Raw genomic sequence first — 19,286 nt, forward strand, 5'->3', positions numbered from 1 at the left:
TGGTGTGGTAACACTGTTGGTCTGTTACGTAGTGGTAACACTGTTGGTCTGCTACGTGGTGTGGTAACACTGTTGGTCTGCTACGTGGTGTGGTAACACTGTTGGTCTGCTACGTGGTGTGGTAACACTGTTGGTCTGCTACGTAGTGGTAACACTGTTGGTCTGCTACGTAGTGGTAACACTGTTGGTCTGCTACGTGGTGTGGTAACACTGTTGGTCTGCTACGTGGTGTGGTAACACTGTTGGTCTGCTACGTGGTGTGGTAACACTGTTGGTCTGCTACGTGGTGTGGTAACACTGTTGGTCTGCTACGTGGTGTGGTAACACTGTTGGTCTGCTACGTAGTGGTAACACTGTTGGTCTGCTACGTAGTGGTAACACTGTTGGTCTGCTACGTAGTGGTAACACTGTTGGTCTGCTACGTGGTGGTAACACTGTTGGTGTGCTACGTGGTGTGGTAGCAGTTGGTTGTCATTGTTGGTAGGATCACAAACACCATGATAATAATAATAATAATAATAACATCAATACTTTATTACTCACATGATCTCGTTATGCTTATGGTCTTTTAACAGGTGAGGCCTCTAGGTGGCCAGACTACGTAATCCTACTATGCTACAGAGACTGAATGATCACAACGTATAAGGAGTGTCATACTGGCTCCTTGTACGTAAGATTAACCTGATGGACTACAATGGTATAAAGCTTGGTTACTGAAGAACTAGGGTGATGGTAACATGATGATTGTGGCGGTAGTAACCTGTGTGCAGTGGTTCAACACGAGTGCATCATCACTTGTGTGTGGGTGGAACTCATGACAGACGACACCTGTGTACTCACTTGCCTGGTGTGACGTTGATGGGACGAGGTGGAGCGGTTCCTTAACTCAGGCAGGATGGTCGAAGGTACACTCTCACCCGCTCTTAAGATTTACAACATATTGATGTTTCTGACATCAACTCTCCTTCTCTCTACCTCTCGTTTTCTCCTTTTCCCTTTATTCCACCTCTCATCATAGGCTCCTTTTATGTGGAAAGATTTCTCCCACTTGATCCATTCAGCTGGAACCTGTTCTTTGATGTAATCAAATATAAAAACAATTTTTACAAAACGAAGTAATGATCTTAGACTCTCTCGGTTCTGGTGACATTATGAACAAGATAAAGCACCATCAACACATAGATACTATGCCTTAGCTGGTTCATTTCTTTAGCTGGTATACTCCTTAGCTGATATAACCCATGGGTGATTTGCTTCTTAGCTGGTTCACCTCCTCAGCTGGTATATTACTTTAGCTACCGGTATACCTCCTCAGCTGATATGTTTCCCTGACTGGTATACATCCTAGGCTGGCATACCTCCTCAGCTGATATGTTTCCCTAACTGATATACATCCTAGGCTGGTATACTTCATTTCAGACTAAAATGCCAGATCAGACTGAATGACATCACACTATCAAACATCAAGTTCCATGTGTTACCCTCCATGTGTTACCCTCCCTATGTTACCCTACATGTGTTGCCCTCCCTGTGTTACCCTCCATGTGTTGCCCTCCACGTGTTGCCCTCCGTGTGTTACCCTCCATGTATTGCCCTCCATGTGTTACCTTCCCTGTGTTACCCTCCATGTGTTGCCCTCCATGTGTTACCCTGAACGTGTTACCCTCCTTGTGTTACCCTCCCTGTGTTACCCTCCTTGTGTTACCCTTCCTGTGTTACCCTCCATGTGTTACCCTCCCTGTGTTACCCTCCCTGTGTTACCTTACATGTGTTACCTTCCCTGTGTTACCCTCCCTGTGCTACCTTCCATGTGTTACCTTCCCTGTGTTACCCTCCCTGTGTTACCTTACATGTGTTACCTTCCCTGTGTTACCCTCCCTGTGTTACCCTCCCTGGGATAAAAGAAATCGAGTTCGTGATCCAGTACACCAATTGGTAATCATCCATTTGGTCGTAGGAGATCGTGTCGTGTTGTGGGGCCGTAGTTTAATGTGACGAGCTTATTGAGACAAGTGTGGATGGTATGTGATGAGCTGTAGTATCCTGGTCGCCTCACTGAGCTGTAGTGACTCGCATGTTCTTGCTTCTGATGGAGGAGCCTCTGGGGCGCGGGCCATCTTCGTCCTCAAGGACTCCCTCAGTGGAGTCTTTCTGTGGTAAGTCTTGTGATAAATTTGGATTTTCTTTTTTCCTTTTGGTAAAAGGCCCATCAGTCGGGGCCTTCGTAAGGTTCAGGAAACCTCTCTTATGGCAGGAGTGTTGGTCCTCCACGACCTCCTCAACTCCAGTTCGTCCGCCATGGACTGAAATTATCATCGTCCAGAAGTGCTCGTCTCACTGAAGCATTCCACTGTATGACCCTTCCCTGTACAGCAGGCTTCCTCACCCAGGATTTTATCTTCCTCAAGCAATATCTTTTCCTTCATGTTAAGGACTCCTGTAGTAATTTTTTTTCCTCTTGTTATGACGACACCAGACGACTGTCTAACTGAATTCATGAATCAGAGGAAAACCTAGAGCTTTGCATCATGTTTCCATACCAATTGAACCTCAGGAGTCGAGCTGTCCACAGCATGATCATCTGTGTAAATGAACTGCAAGACATTCAACAACTTCCCTCTGTATCACATCAGCTCAGGAGGCAGCTACACACTCGAGGCCTCAACCATGCGTGGATCCATGTCACAGCCAGACTGGTTAAACATTAAGTAGGATGATAAGATCGATATAATCTTACGATTAATTGTTAATAGGCAATGTAATATATTCTTCACACTAACCTGAAGAGATGATTTCTCTACTAATGTAAATCCTAAATATATAGTTTGCCATGTACAGGAATAATGTCATAGAATAGTCTACACCAGACATCCTTGACACACTGTAGACTACAGTAGCTACCTTGACACACTGTAGACTACAGTAGGTATCCTTGAAACACTGTGGACTACAGTAGCTATCCTTGACACACTGTAGACTACAGTAGGTATCCTTGAAACACTGTAGACTACAGTAGCTATCCTTGACACACTGTAGACTACAGTAGCTATCCTTGACACACTGTAGACTACAGTAGGTATCCTTGACACACTGTAGACTACAGTAGCTATCCTTGAAACACTGTAGACTACAGTAGGTATCCTTGAAACATTGTAGACTACAGTAGGTATCCTTGAGACACTGTAGACAACAGTAGCTATCCTTGAGACACTGTAGACTACAGTAGGTATCCTCGAAACACTGTAGACAACAGTAGCTATCCTTGACACACTGTAGACTACAGTAGGTATCCTCGAAACACTGTAGACAACAGTAGCTATCCTTGAGACACTGTAGACTACAGTAGCTATCCTTGAGACACTGTAGACTACAGTAGCTATCCTTGACAACTGTAGACTACAGTGGCTATCCTTGACACATATCAAAGCATAGGAGATACCTTTCTCAAACTGTGGTCTACAAAATCACTTAGTTTATACAGGTTTGTCTGTATGATATAAACAAAACAAAAAATTGACATGAAAAACTACTGTGAATGGCCTTAGCTCCATCAAGCTGCCATTCACTGGGCCATAAGCACCTCACAACGACCCTCAACACATGATAACAAACCAGTTTGGGCAGGACAGACGCTTCATCAGCCAAGCTCTAGTTACCGGACACACCCGTCGTCAAGCAGTACAGAATTCTCCGGTAGTGAAACTGTGGCGTTCTTCACCCAGTGTATGTGGTAATTCCAAACGTGGGTTATCTTGCCATCGTATTGCCACAGTTCCTGCCACTCCGTCTTAATTTGCATACGTGTTATGGAGAGTCTAGTCAGACGACTAATTCTCCTCACGTGATTATCGCTGTCCTGTACACCTCATGAATCAGTCTTATCCCTCATGGCCGCCTTTCCCCTCCTCTCTCATGTTTCTCTCACAAGTGAACTGTTCCAGTCTCCAGCACCCCATCCCTCGCCTCTCTCAGGTGTCACTGATAGAGGGAGTGTTTCGCCGTTTTCTTCTCGTCCTTGTGTTTGTCTGCAGTCAGCTGGGCCAAGACGTCCTTGGTGTCCCTGTGGCCCGGGATGTCGACCTTCTTCTTGTGTTCCTGCATGAAGCTTGGCTCGTCACCAAGCCTGGGGCAGTCCTCCCCCATGCTGGGGTCCTCAGCCACCTGCAGGGGTCAAGCCGTTACTACTGGATCAAGTATATTTACACACACACACACACACACACACACACACACACACACACACACACACACACACACACATGCTCGTAAATCTTACTCCTCGTAATGGTCAAATAGGTAATTACATATGCAATGAACTGGGGAAACCAAGGCAGACACTTCTGGAGCAGCAGAAATAAAACTTACTAACGCGATGATATATGACCAGATCATGCCAGAGCCACACGGTCTCTCATGGCAGGAAAGAACAGACTGGGGATTGGCCCTCTTAGTGAAGGACAACGTAACGGTTCAACAATTACCGATGGATGATCTGTGTGATCAGCACATTATAGAATATAACAATAGTATAATCTTGTATTACATGATTATGTTATAAATGATAACAATAGTAACACCTTACATCCTGAACCTCATAATCTAAAGTCCTCCAAATCATTTCAGTGAACCACAACAACTGTTTAACATCACTGATGAAGATGTGACCAGAACAGTGAGGGAAGCAGCGAGACGCAGACACCTTGGTGACAGTCAAATTATGATGATGATGGTGGTGGGAGGTGTTAACGATATAAGAAAAAATCCGGAGAAGCAATAATTACATTCTCACACAGATGGAAAATCATGGAGACATAAATTCTTAGAGTCAATACAGTAAAGTTTCTGTATCATCAGGTCACTGAGCACACTGGACAGAGGCTGATAAACCATCATTATCAAATGTTATCTTTAGGTATGATATCATGATAATAAAAGATATCAATAAATATGATAAATCACTAAAAGACTGATCTTGCAGTGTGGCACAGGCTAGATGGTAACTGAAAACATGAATATGATTTTGAAATGGAATTTCATTTGTCTGGACGCAGATTAGACCAGCCATGGCCAACACGGATGAGAGAGAGATAATGAAGAACAAATACAAGAAAACAAATATAAGAGAAACCAATCTGAGACCCTACTGTGTTCGTAGACCAGATCATTAAAGGTGGGAAGCTTCGTCAAGGGGAAGCGAAAGAGACATAAAGAAGGAAAAGAATTCCACAATTTTGCTGCTTGAGGGAAGGAGGGAAGAAGGTGGTATCATAACGGCCAGTCCTCGTGAAGTTGATCTCATCATCAAAACGACTGGAAGCAACAGCACTGCCCGCCGCAGATCTAAGGCCCTTTGTGGCTGGGGAAACATGCAGACATTTGATAAAAGCAGTGACCAATAATGATACCTGTGGAACAGAGAAAGTCCAGCATCATCATGATAAAGGAAGAGGGTTGGCTGAAGGAAGGAGATACAGTGAGAGTTAATACGGTGATATCTTCACTCTGGACAAGAGAGATGAGGAAGAGGAACGAGCCCAGATTCCTGGACATATCTGGAAGCAATGGTTCACATTTTCTTCCTCAGATGCGTATTACATGTACACGAACACTACATATCGCACTGTAAACAAAAGATGTTTATATTAGGAGCAGGGATTGGTGGAGGAATGAAAGGTGGCCACTCGCATGTAACTTGGGGATCGAGCCTCCCTTGCCCAGCTTTCAGTTGCCCCTCTTATCATGATGTAGTTTTCATGACTATTGTATCACAGGTGGAGAAGTGGCTACACAAGAGAGAGAGAGAGAGAGAGAGAGAGAGAGAGAGAGAGAGAGAGAGAGAGAGAGAGAGAGAGAGAGAGAGAGAGAGAGAGAGAGAGAGAGAGATGTCTGAGGAAAGGAAAAGAAGCAACAAAATGGGAGACAGCAATGTCTCTCTCTCTCTCTCTCTCTCTCTCTCTCTCTCTCTCTCTCTCTCTCTCTCTCTCTCTCTCTCTCTTGTGACGTAAGAGCGACCCAGCGCCACGACTCACCAGCTTGGCCAGGGCGTAGATGCACCTGGTGACCCGCGGGATGTGCCTCAGGTGCAGGAGGTCCTCCACGTGGAAGAGCTTGGCCTTGGGCACGCCGTAGGCCTCAGCGTGCTCCAGGAAGTTGCGGATGTTGATCTGTTTGCTGCGGGCGCCCTCCCACGTGATGGTGTCCTCCGGGATGCAACCCGGTTTTATACGGTTCATTAACCTGTAAAAGGGGTTACGTTACAGTCATTGGAAATAGTATTTGTTTAATTATCTCTAAGCTTTGATGGTCTTGTCAGTGAAATATACTATATATATATATATATATATATATATATATATATATATATATATATATATATATATATATATATATATATATATATACCTTTGTGAGATAGCTTAATAAAAGAGGCTAAAGAACAAATATCATAGTTCTGATATCAGTACCTAGAGAGAGAAAGAGAGAGAGAGAGAGAGAGATGCTCCTGTTGCCAACTCCAACGAAATCTTAACTCCTGGGAGACATTAGCACCTCTGCCAATTCTGGGTTCGCCTCATTTGATGACGTCACTACACAGGGAAGTCCCGAGGGGCAGCTGTTTTACGAGGGTAAGTACGTTGGTCGGTTACGTACTACAGTAAACACACACGATGCAGCCCAGTCATCTTAGAACACGAGACATTATCTTCTGGTATACGAATCCTTCATTCTGTTCTACTCTGCGTCCCGCGATATGGTCAAAGACATCTCCAGAACGTAGAGTTCAAAAAATTAATACTTCATATACCCACAGTACTTTCGCCCACTTTTGGTTTGTTTATACATATATATATATATATATATATATATATATATATATATATATATATATATATATATATATATATATATATATATATATAAACGAAGTGCTGTCAATGGATTGAACCAGGGCATGTGAAGCGTCTGGAGTAAACCATGGAAAGTTTTGTAGGGCCTGGATGTGGAAAGGGAGCTGTGGTTTCTGTGCATTACACATGACAGCTAGAGACTGAGTGTGAACGAATTTTGTCTTTTCCTAGCGCTACCTCGCGCACATGCAGGGGGAGGGGGTTGTGGCGGGGTGGCGACGGGCGTGAATAAGGACAGACAGTATGAATTATGTGCATGTGTATATATGTTTATGTCTGAGTGTGTATGTATATGTATACGTTGAGATGTATAGGTATGTATATGTGCGTGTGTGGACGTGTATGTAGACACATGCGTATGTGGGTGGTTGGGCCATTCTTTCGTCTGTTTCCTTGCGCTACCTCGCTAACGCGGGAGACAGCGACAAAGTATGATAGATAATAAGTACATATATAATCCTAATAATCCTTGAATGACTTTCTCTCCTCTGTGATATTTTGAGAACAGATGTGACCATTGTATGTTGAACTGTACATCAGAGGAAGGTTAGGTACACACTGCAGCCAACATTCCCGATCTCTTTATCTTCTCTAAACTTCAGGTAGTTGGCAACCCAGTGTAGGAGCTGCATATCATACTAATGCACCGGGGTCGCCCCGTGATACACCCTGGTTTTGCGAGGCGTCCCGTGATACATTCTGGTCTTGTGAGTCGTCCCGTGATACATTCTGGTCTTGTGAGTCGTCCCGTGCTACATTCTGGTCTTGTGAGTCGCCCCATGATACATTCTGGTCTTGTGAGTCGTCCCGTGCTACATTCTGGTCTTGTGAGTCGTCCCGTGATACATTCTGGTCTTGTGAGTCGTCCGTGATACATTCTGGTCTTGTGAGTCGTCCCGTGATACATTCTGGTCTTGTGAGTCGTCCGTGCTACATTTGGTCTTGTGAGTCGTCCCGTGATACATTCTGGTCTTGTGAGTCGTCCCGTGATACACTCTGGTCTTGTGAGACGTACCGTGATACACTCTGGTCTTGTGAGTCGCCGCATGATACACTCTGGTCTTGTGAGACGTACTGTGATACACTCTGGTCTTGTGAGTCGCCCCATGATACACTCTGGTCTTGTGAGTCGCCTCGTGATACACTCTGGTCTTTTAAGACGTACCATGATAAACTTTGGTCTTGTGAGTCACCCAGTGATACACTCTGGTCTAGTGAGACGTACCGTGATGCACTCTGATCTTATGAGTCACCCCGTGATACTCTCTGGTCTTGTGAGACGTACCGTGATACACTCTGGTCTTGTGAGTCGCCCCTTGATACACTCTGGTCTTGTGAGACGTCCCGTGATACACTTTGGTTTTGTGAGTCCACCAGTGATACACTCTGGTCTTATGAGTCGTCCCGTGATACACTTTGGTCTTATGAGCCGCCCCGTGATACACTGGTCTAATGAGTCGTCCCGTGATACACTCTGGTCTTGTGAGTCGTCCTGTGATACAGTCTTGTCTTGTGAGATGTCCCGTGATAAACTCTGGTCTTGTGAGACACCCCGTGATACACTCTGGTCTTGTGAGTCGTCTCGTGATGCACTCTGGTCTTGTGAGTCGTCCCGTGATACATTCTGCTCTTGTGAGACGTCCCGTAATAAATTCTGGTCTTGTGAGACGTACCGTGATCCACTATGGTCTTGTGAGTCGTCCCGTGATACATTCTGGTCTTGTGAGTCGTTCCGTCATACATTCTGGTCTTGTGAGACGTCCCGTGATACACTATGGTCTTGTGAGTCGTTCCGTGATACATTCTGGTCTTGTGAGTCGTTCCGTGATACATTCTGGTCTTGTGAGTCGTCTCGTGATACACTCTGGTCTTGTGAGTCGTTCCGTGATACATTCTGCTCTTGTGAGTCGTCTCGTGATGCACTCTGGTCTTGTAAGTCGTCCCGTGATACATTCTGGTCTTGTGAGTCGTCCCGTGATACATTCTTGTCTTGTGAGTCGTCCCGTGATACATTTTGGTCTTGTGAGTCATCCCGTGATATACTCTAGTCTTGTAAGTAGTCCTGTGATACATTCTGGGCTTGTGAGACGTCCCGTGCTACATTCTGGTCTTGTGAGTCGTCCCGTGATACATTCTGGTCTTGTGAGTCGTTCCGTGATACATTCTAGTCTTGTGAGTCGCCCCGTGATACACTCTGGTCTTGTGAAACGTCCCCTGATACATTCTGGTCTTGTGAGTCGCCCCATGATACACTCTGGTCTTGTGAGTCGCCCCGTGATACACTCTGATCTTGTGAGTCGCCCCGTGATACACTCTGGTCTTGTGAGACGTACCGTGATACACTCCGGTCTTATGAATCGCCCCGTGATACACTCTGGTCTTGTGAGACGTACCGTGATACACTCTGGTCTTGTGAGTCTCCGCGTGATACACTCTGGTCTTGTGAGACGTACTGTGATACACTCTGGTCTTGTATGTCGCCCCATGATGCACTCTGGTCTTGTGAATCGCCTCGTGATACACTCAGGTCTTTTGAGACGTACCATGATAAACTTTGGTCTTGTGAGTCACCCAGTGATACACTCTGGTCTAGTGAGACGTACCGTGATACACTCTGATCTTATGAGTCGCCCCGTGATACACTCTGGTCTTGTGAGACGTACCGTGATACACTCTGGTCTTGTGAGTCGCCCCTTGATACACTCTGGTCTTGTGAGACGTCCCGTGATACACTTTGGTTTTGTGAGTCCATCAGTGATACACTCTGGTCTTATGAGTCGTCCCGTGATACACTTTGGTCTTATGAGCCGCACCGTGATACACTGGTCTAATGAGTCGTCCCGTGATACACTATGGTCTTGTGAGTCGTTCCGTGATACATTCTGGTCTTGTGAGTCGTCCCGTGATACATTCTGGTCTTGTGAGTCGTTCCGTGATACATTCTGCTCTTGTGAGTCGTCTCGTGATGCACTCTGGTCTTGTAAGTCGTCCCGTGATACATTCTGGTCTTGTGAGTCGTCCCGTGATACATTCTTGTCTTGGGAGTCGTCCCGTGATACATTTTGGTCTTGTGAGTCGTCCCGTGATACACTCTAGTCTTGTAAGTAGTCCTGTGATACATTCTGGTCTTGTGAGTCGTCCCGTGATACACTCTGGTCTTGTGAGTCGTCCCGTGATACATTCTGGTCTTGTGAGTCGTCCCGAGGACGTTGACCTTACAATGCTGTGTGGCCCAGCCAGGCATGATAACCCCTCACAATGAATGCGAAGGAACCTTCAAAATCAGCCGAAGGAAGTTCATGTGGATGGCAGAACTTCAGTGCTTCAGCTTCCTCTGGTCTAAGCCAACTGAAGTGCATGGGTAAGTCTGTATTCCTTCGCTGATGTGTAGACAGAGATTTATAGATCTTTCCTGTACAGCGTCTGCTGTTGTCTGAGCGAGTGAGTGTTATGCAGAGCGCCAGGTGAGGTGGAGCAGACCGAACGTATGGAGGAACCTGAGTGTGGGCCATAACTTTTCTCAGCTCAGAACCCTCGTTGAAATGATAGTTGATTCCTCCTCCTCTCTTCTCCCCTTCATGGAACTTCAGTGAATCTTACTTCATGAATGCTCTCTTTTGAACACCTGTGGCCACAGAGCCGCCATTCTCATGTTACATCGAGGCAAAGTATGGAGAGCTTATACGAGTGTGTTCTGGAAACGATTCACGTTGCTGTACTGTTTATATCATCTCTCATCAACCACCCTCCGCCTCCCGCCCAGTGTAAACCCTCAATTTCAAGAACGCCCACCAGCGGTTAGTATTGCCCAACATTGGCCTAAGTCATGGATGAGAACGTGCTGCGGGTGCGTGTGACAGTAGTTTGTGGAGTGAACCATTTTCATTCATTAATGGAGAAATTGAACACAATATAACAAAGTACCTCTCAACTCAGGGGCAACTTGCAGTATACGATGCTGAATTAAAACGACAAATTTCCCATACACATACAAGCCACATTTTGATGAACCAGATGGGCAGCAACTTCATTTCGAAAGAGCGTGTGGGGACCATGAAGCGTTGTATGCCCAACATGAACCCGCACTGAACGGTGAAAGAAAGGTCGGCTTCTGATAGGCTTCGATGTTGAAGGGCATTTCCTCGAAGCAGTTTCTTAGCTCCTCAGAAAGACTGAGAATGAAATCACTACGCACAAGGGATGTTCTCCATGGTTGTTTAATTTGTTTATGGATGGGGTTGTTAGGGAGGTAAATGCAAGAGTTTTGGAAAGAGGGGCAAGTATGAAGTCTGTTGGGGATGAGAGAGCTTGGGAAGTGAGTCAGTTGTTGTTCGCTGATGATACAGCGCTGGTGGCGGATTCATGTGAGAAACTGCAGAAGCTGGTGACGGAGTTTGGTAAAGTGTGTGGAAGAAGAAAGTTAAGAGTAAATGTCAATAAGAGCAAGGTTATTAGGTACAGTAGGGTTGAGGGTCAAGTCAATTGGGAGGTGAGTTTGAATGGTGAGAGGCTGGAGGAAGTGAAGTGTTTTAGATATCTGGGAGTGGATCTGTCAGCGGATGGAACCATGGAAGCGGAAGTGGATCATAGGGTGGGGGAGGGGGCGAAAATTTTGGGAGCCTTGAAAAATGTGTGGAAGTCGAGAACATTATCCCGGAAAGCAAAAATGGGTATGTTTGAAGGAATAGTAGTTCCAACAATGTTGTATGGTTGCGAGGCGTGGGCTATGGATAGAGTTGTGCGTAGGAGGATGGATGTGCTGGAAATGAGATGTTTGAGGACAATGTGTGGTGTGAGGTGGTTTGATCGAGTAAGTAACGTAAGGGTAAGAGAGATGTGTGGAAATAAAAAGAGCGTGGTTGAGAGAGCAGAAGAGGGTGTTTTGAAATGGTTTGGGCACATAGAGAGAATGAGTGAGGAAAGATTGACCAAGAGGATATATGTGTCGGAGGTGGAGGGAACGAGGAGAAGTGGGAGACCAAATTGGAGGTGGAAAGATGGAGTGAAAAAGATTTTGAGTGATCGGGGCCTGAACATGCAGGAGGGTGAAAGGCGGGCAAGGAATAGAGTGAATTGGATCGATGTGGTATACCGGGGTTGACGTGCTGTCAGTGGATTGAATCAGGGCATGTGAAGCGTCTGGGGTAAACCATGGAAAGTTCTGTGGGACCTGGATGTGGAAAGGGAGCTGTGGTTTCGGGCATTATTGCATGACAGCTAGAGACTGAGTGTGAACGAAAGGGGCCTTTGTTGTCTTTTCCTAGCGCTACCTCGCACACATGAGGGGGGGAGGGGGATGGTATTCCATGTGTGGCGAGGTGGCGATGGGAATAAATAAAGGCAGATTGTGTCAACTGTGTGCATGGGTATATATGTATGTGTCTGTGTGTGTATATGTATGTGTACATTGAGATGTATAGGTATGTATATTTGCGTGTGTAGACGTGTATGTATATACATGTGTATGGGGGTGGGTTGGGCCATTTCTTTCGTCTGTTTGCTTGCGCTACCTCGCAAACGCGGGAGACAGCGACAAAGCAAAATAAAAAAAAATAAAAAGATAAATATATATATATATATATATATAATAATATATATATATATATATATATAAAATATATATATATATATATATATATATATATTTTATATATATATATATATGTATATATATATAATATGTATATATATATATATGTATGTATATATTAATTTTATATATTCTTTTTTTTTTTATTTTGCTTTGTCGCTGTCTCCGCGTTAGCGAGGTAGCGCAAGGAAAAAACGAAAGAAATGCCCAAAACCCCCCCCCCCCCCCCCCCAAAAATACTCCATTCCACCGGTTTAAACCTACACAGCTTTCCATGGTCCCCCCAGACCCTCACATCCTTTGGGATTCAATCCACTGACAGCACGTCAACCCCGTATACCACATCGCCCCAATTTCCTCTTTTTCCTTTTGCCCTCCTTTTCCCCCTCCTGCATGTTAAAAGCCCCGATCAAAAATCTTTTTCACCCAAATCTTTCCCCCCCCAAATTTGGTCTCCCTTTTTCCCTCCCGTCCCTCCCCCTCCAAACACATATATCCCTTGGTCATTTTTCCCACTCATTCTCTCCATGTGCCCAAACATTTAAAAACACCCCTCTTCGCTCTCTCAACCACGCTCTTTATTTCACACATCCTCTTACCCTTACGTTTTTTTATCGTTAAAACCACCTCCACCACAAAATGTCCTCAAACTCCTTTCCCAGCACATCCATCCTCCTGCGCAAACTCTATCCAAAGCCCCGCCTCGCAACCAACAACATTGTTGGAACCACTTATCCTTAAAACATCCCCATTTTTGCTTCCGAGAAAATGTTCTCGACTTCCCCACATTTTTCGGGCCCAAAAAAATTTCCCCCCCTCCCCCACCCTTGATCCACTTCCGCTCCAGGGTTTCCCACCCGCTGCAGATCCACTCCAAATATCTAAAACACTCACGTCCCCAGTTTTTTCTCCATTCCTTTCCCCACCTCCCAATTGACTTACCCCCAACCCTTGTACCTTAACCTTGCCTTATTCAATTTACTCTTAACTTTCTTCTTCCCCAAATTTTCCAAACTCAGTCACCAAACTTTTGCAGTTTCCTTTAATGAATCACCACCGCGCTGTATCATCGCAAACAACAACTGACTCACTCCCAGGGTCCTCATCCCCACAGACTTCATACTTGCCCCTCTTTCCCCAAATCTTGCATACCTCCCTAACAACCCCAAACCATAAAAAAATTAAACAACCATGGAGACATCAACACCCCCCGCGCAAACCTACATTCACTGGAACCCAAACACTTTCCTCTCTTCCCACTCGTACACATGCCTTAAATCCTCGATAAAAATTTTCAAAGCTTCTAACAAAATTCCTCCCACACCATATTCTTAATACCTTCCCCAGAGCATCTCTATAACTCTATCTTGCCTTCTCCAATCCCTAAATGCTACATACAAAACCATTTTTCTTTCTAAGTATTTTTTTCACATACATTCTTAAGCAAACACCTGATCCACACATCCTCTACCACTTCTTTAAACCACATGCTCTTCCCCAATCTGATGCTTGTACATGCCTTACCCTCTCAATCAAAACCCTCCCTTTTTTTTTTTTCCAGGAATACTCAACAAACTTAACCTCTGTAAATTTTAGCACTCCCCTCTTATCCCCCTTTTCCTTTTTTACAATGGCACTTGGGACGAAAACCGCCAATCCCCCCAGGCACCTCACATGAGCATACATAACATTAAATAACCTTACCCAAACCCGTCAACAATACATACCCTTTTTTAAATAAATTCCACGGGAAATACCATCCCAAAAACCCGTGCCTTGCCCGGGTTTCATCTTCCGCAAAGGGTTTTCACCCCCCTTCTCTGTTACCCAAATCATTTTTCCAACCCTCTCACTTTGCACACAAACCCCGACCAAAACAAACCCCATAAACTGCCACCTTCTCAGCACTTCAACAAAACCCTTTAAAATAAACTCACCTCTCCTTCCACATCCCACTACTTGTTTATCACCTCCCCATTCGCCCTTCCTGAAGTTCCCATTTGCTCCCTTGTCTAAAACCCCCTATTTACCTTTTTCCAGAACATCTTTTTATTCTCCCTAAAATTTATGATATCTCTCACCCAACTCTCATTGCCCTTTTTCACCTCTTGCACCTTTCTCTTGACCTCCGTCTCTTTTTATACTTTTCCCACTCTTGTTTTTCCGCAAAATCGCCCAATGCCCCTCTCTTTTCTTTCACTAATACTCTTCTCTTTCCCAAACCACTCCTAAAACCCCTTTTTAAAAAAAAACTACCCCCCATCCCTTTTCATCCACAAGCATCTTTTGCGCAATCCATCACTGATTCCCTAAATACATCCCCTTCCTCCCCCCACTCCCCTTTCTCCATTTCTCACCTTTTTTCCATTCTGTCCAGTCCCCTCCGGTACTTCCCCACACAGGCTCCTTCCAAACTCCTTATTTCACCCCTTTTTCAAACCCCAACAAATCACTTTTTTCCCGAAAACCCCTACAATCTCAAACCCTTAGCCCCAAAGTAAGATCAGACCCCTCCAGTTGCACCTCTCAGCACATTAAAAATCCAAAAATCTCTCTTTCGCACGCCTGTCAATTACACGTAATCCAATAAACCCCTCTGGCCATCTCTCCTACATAAGTATATATGTATATCTCGCTTTTTTTAAAAGGGATTCCCCTCAATCAGTCCCCTTTTTATAATTCAAATTACAGAGGTATAGGTGTGTTGAGTATTCCTGGGAAATTATATGGAGGGTATCGATTGAGAGGGTGAAGGCATGTGCAGAGCATCAGATTGGGGAAGAACAGTATGGTTTCTGAAGCGGTAGAGGATGTGTGGATCAGGTGTTTGCTTTGAAGAATGTATGTGAGAAATACTTAGAAAAGCAAATGGATTTGTATGTAGCATTTATAGATCTGGAGAAGGCATATGATACAATTGATAGAGATGCTCTGTGGAAGGAATTAAGAATCTATGGTGTAGGAGGCAGGTTGCTAGAAGCAGTGAAAAGTATTTATCGAGGATGTAAGGCATGCGTACGAGTAGGAAGAGAGAAAAGTGATTGGTTCTCAGTGAATGTCGGTTTGCGGCAGGGGTGCGTGATGTCTCCATGGTTGTTTAATTTGTTTATGGATGGGGTTGTTAGGGAAGTGAATGCAAGAGTTTTGGAGAGAGGGGCAAGTATGCAATTTGTTGTGGATCAGAGGGCTTGGGAAGTGAGTCAGTTGTTGTTCGCTGATGATACAGCGCTGGTGGCTGATTCGGGTGAGAAACTGCAGAAGCTGGTGACTGAGTTTGGTAAAGTGTGTGAAAGTAAAAAGCTGAGAATAAATGTGAATAAGAGCAAGATTATTAGGTACATTAGGGTTGAGGGACAAGTCAATTGGGAGGTAAGCTTGAATGGAGAAAAACTGGAGGAAGTGAAGTGTTTTAGATTTCTGGCAGTGGATGTGGCAGCGGATGGAACCATGGAAGCGGAAGTGAGTCACAGGGTGAGGGAGGTGGCGAAAGTTCTGGGAGCGTTGAAAAATGTATGGAAGGAGAGAACATTGTCTCGGAAATCAAAAATACGTATGTTTGAAGGAATAGTGGTTCCAACAATGTTATTTTGTTGCGAGGCGTGGGCTATAGATAGAGTCGTGAGGAGGAGGGTGGATGTGTTGGAAATGAGATGTTTGAGGACAATATATGGTGTGAGGTGGTTTGATCGAGTAAGTAACGAAAGGGTAAGAGATATATGTAGTAATAAAAAGAGTGTGGTAGAGAGAGCAGAAAAGGGTGTTTTGAAATGGTTTGGTAACATGGAGAGAATGAGTGAGGAAAGATTCAAAGAGGATATATGTGTCAGAGGTGGAGGGAACGAGGAGAAGTGGGAGACCAAATTGGAGGTGGAAGGATGGAGTGAAAAAGATTTTGAGCGATTGGGGCCTGAACGTGCAGAAGGGTGAAAGGCGTGCAAGGACTAGAGTGAATTGGAACGAAGTGGTATACCGGGGTCGACGTGCTGTCAATGGATTGAACCAGGGCATGTGAAACGTCTGGGGTAAACCATGGAACGTTTTGTGGGGCCTGGATGCGGAAAAGGTGCATTATATATATATATATATATATATATATATATATATATATATATATATATATATATATATATATATATATATATATATATAATGCACCTTTTATGGATTTATGGATCTGGAGAAGGCATATGATAGAGTTGATAGAGATGCTCTGTGGAAGGTATTAAGAATATATCGTGTGGGAGGCAAGTTGTTAGAAGCAGTGAAAAGTTTTTATCGAGGATGTAAGGCATGTGTACGTGTAGGAAGAGAGGAAAGTGATTGGTTCTGAGTGAATGTAGGTTTGCGGCAGGGGTGTGTGATGTCTCCATGGTTGTTTGATTTGTTTACGGATGGGGTTGTTAGGGAGGTGAATGAAAGAGTTTTGGAAAGAGGGACAAGTATGAAGTCTGTTGGGGATGAGAGAGCTTGGGAAGTGAGTCAGTTGTTGTTCGCTGATGATACAGCGCTGGTGGCTGATTCATGTGAGAAACTGCAGAAGCTGGTGACTGAGTTTGGTAAAGTGTGTGAAAGAAGAAAGTTAAGAGTAAATGTGAATAAGAGCAAGGTTATTAGGTACAGTAGGGTTGAGGGTCAAGTCAATTGGGAGGTAAGTTTGAATGGAGAAAAACTGGAGGAAGTAAAGTGTTTTAGATATCTGGGAGTGGATCTGGCAGCGGATGGAACCATGGAAGCGGAAGTGGATCATAGGGTGGGGGAGGGGGCGAAAATTCTGGGAGCCTTGAAGAATGTGTGGAAGTCGAGAACATTATCTCGGAAAGCAAAAATGGGTATGTTTGAAGGAATAGTGGTTCCAACAATGTTGTATGGTTGCGGGGCGTGGGCTATGGATAGAGTTGTGCGCAGGAGGATGGATGTGCTGGAAATGAGATGTTTGAGGACAATGTGTGGTGTGAGGTGGTTTGATCGAGTAAGTAACGTAAGGGTAAGAGAGATGTGTGGAAATAAAAAGAGCGTGGTTGAGAGAGCAGAAGAGGGTGTTTTGAAGTGGTTTGGGCACATGGAGAGAATGAGTGAGGAAAGATTGACCAAGAGGATATATGTGTCGGAGGTGGAGGGAACGAGGAGAAGAGGGAGACCAAATTGGAGGTGGAAAGATGGAGTGAAAAGGATTTTGTGTGATCGGGGCCTGAACATGCAGGAGGGTGAAAGGAGGGCAAGGAATAGAGTGAATTGGAGCGATGTGGTATACAGGGGTTGACGTGCTGTCAGTGGATTGAATCAAGGCATGTGAAGCGTCTGGGGTAAACCATGGAAAGCTGTGTAGGTATGTATATTTGCGTGTGTGGACGTGTGTATGTACATGTGTATGGGGGGGGGTTGGGCCATTTCTTTCGTCTGTTTCCTTGCGCTACCTCGCAAACGCGGGAGACAGCGGCAAAGTATAAAAAAAAAAAAAAAAAAAAAAAAAAAAAAAATATATATATATATATATATATATATATATTTTTTTTTTTTTTTTCAAACTATTCGCCATTTCCCGCGTTAGCGAGGTAGCGTTAAGAACTGAGGACTGGGCCATTGAGGGAATATCCTCACCTGGCCCCCTTCTCTGTTCCTTCTTTTGGAAAATTAAAAAAAATTGAGAGGGGAGGATTTCCAGCCCCCCGCTCCCTCCCCTTTTAGTCGCCTTCTACGACACGCAGGGAATACGTGGGAAGTATTCTTTCTCCCCTATCCCCAGGGATAATATATGTATGTATATATATATATATATATATATATATATATATATATATATACAACAATGTTGTATGGTTGCGAGGCGTGGGCTATGGACAGAGTTGTGCGCAGGAGGGTGGATGTGCTGGAAATGAGATGTTTCAGGACAATGTGTGGTGTGAGGTGGTTTGATCGAGTAAGTAATGTAAGGGTAAGAGAGATGTGTGGAAATAAAAAGAGCGTGGTTGAGAGAGCAGAAGAGGGTGTTTTGAAATGGTTTGGGCACATAGAGAGAATGAGTGAGGAAAGATTGACCAAGAGGATATATGTGTCGGAGGTGGAGGGAACGAGGAGAAGTGGGAGACCAAATTGGAGGTGGAAAGATGGAGTGAAAAAGATTTTGAGTGATCGGGGCCTGAACATGCAGGAGGGTGAAAGGCGGGCAAGGAATAGAGTGAATTGGATCGATGTGGTATACCGGGGTTGACGTGCTGTCAGTGGATTGAATCAGGGCATGTGAAGCGTCTGGGGTAAACCATGGAAAGTTCTGTGGGACCTGGATGTGGAAAGGGAGCTGTGGTTTCGGGCATTATTGCATGACAGCTAGAGACTGAGTGTGAACGAAAGGGGCCTTTGTTGTCTTTTCCTAGCGCTACCTCGCACACATGAGGGGGGGAGGGGGATGGTATTCCATGTGTGGCGAGGTGGCGATGGGAATAAATAAAGGCAGATTGTGTCAACTGTGTGCATGGGTATATATGTATGTGTCTGTGTGTGTATATGTATGTGTACATTGAGATGTATAGGTATGTATATTTGCGTGTGTAGACGTGTATGTATATACATGTGTATGGGGGTGGGTTGGGCCATTTCTTTCGTCTGTTTGCTTGCGCTACCTCGCAAACGCGGGAGACAGCGACAAAGCAAAATAAAAAAAAATAAAAAAGATAAATATATATATATATATATATATATATAATATATATATATATATATATATATATATATATATATATATATATATATATATATATGTATATATATATATATATATGTATATATATATA

General features: G+C 44.4%; 1 protein-coding gene across 4 annotated transcripts in view; it reads right to left on the reverse strand.

Annotated features, from left to right (window-relative positions):
• Nucleotides 1–516: 516 nt before the first annotated feature.
• Nucleotides 517–19,286, reverse strand: part of LOC139753346 (myophilin-like) — a 55,695-nt gene continuing 36,925 nt past the window's right edge. Inside the window, exons 3-5 of one of the 4 annotated variants that reach the window (XR_011713689.1) lie at nucleotides 6,030–6,237; nucleotides 1,874–4,161; nucleotides 517–1,775 (exon numbers count right to left, since the gene is read on the reverse strand). Coding sequence is in view for 1 of the 4 variants with exons in the window: in XM_071669700.1 (XP_071525801.1) it covers nucleotides 3,976–4,161; nucleotides 6,030–6,237 (394 nt within the window). In the remaining 3 variants the exon portion in view is untranslated. Of the gene's footprint in view, nucleotides 4,162–6,029; nucleotides 6,238–19,286 lie in introns of all 4 variants that reach the window. The other 3 variants (XR_011713687.1, XR_011713688.1, XM_071669700.1) reach the window with 3 other exon arrangements.

Source organism: Panulirus ornatus, chromosome 14, assembly GCF_036320965.1.
Source record: "Panulirus ornatus isolate Po-2019 chromosome 14, ASM3632096v1, whole genome shotgun sequence".
Lineage (NCBI taxonomy): Eukaryota > Metazoa > Arthropoda > Malacostraca > Decapoda > Palinuridae > Panulirus > Panulirus ornatus.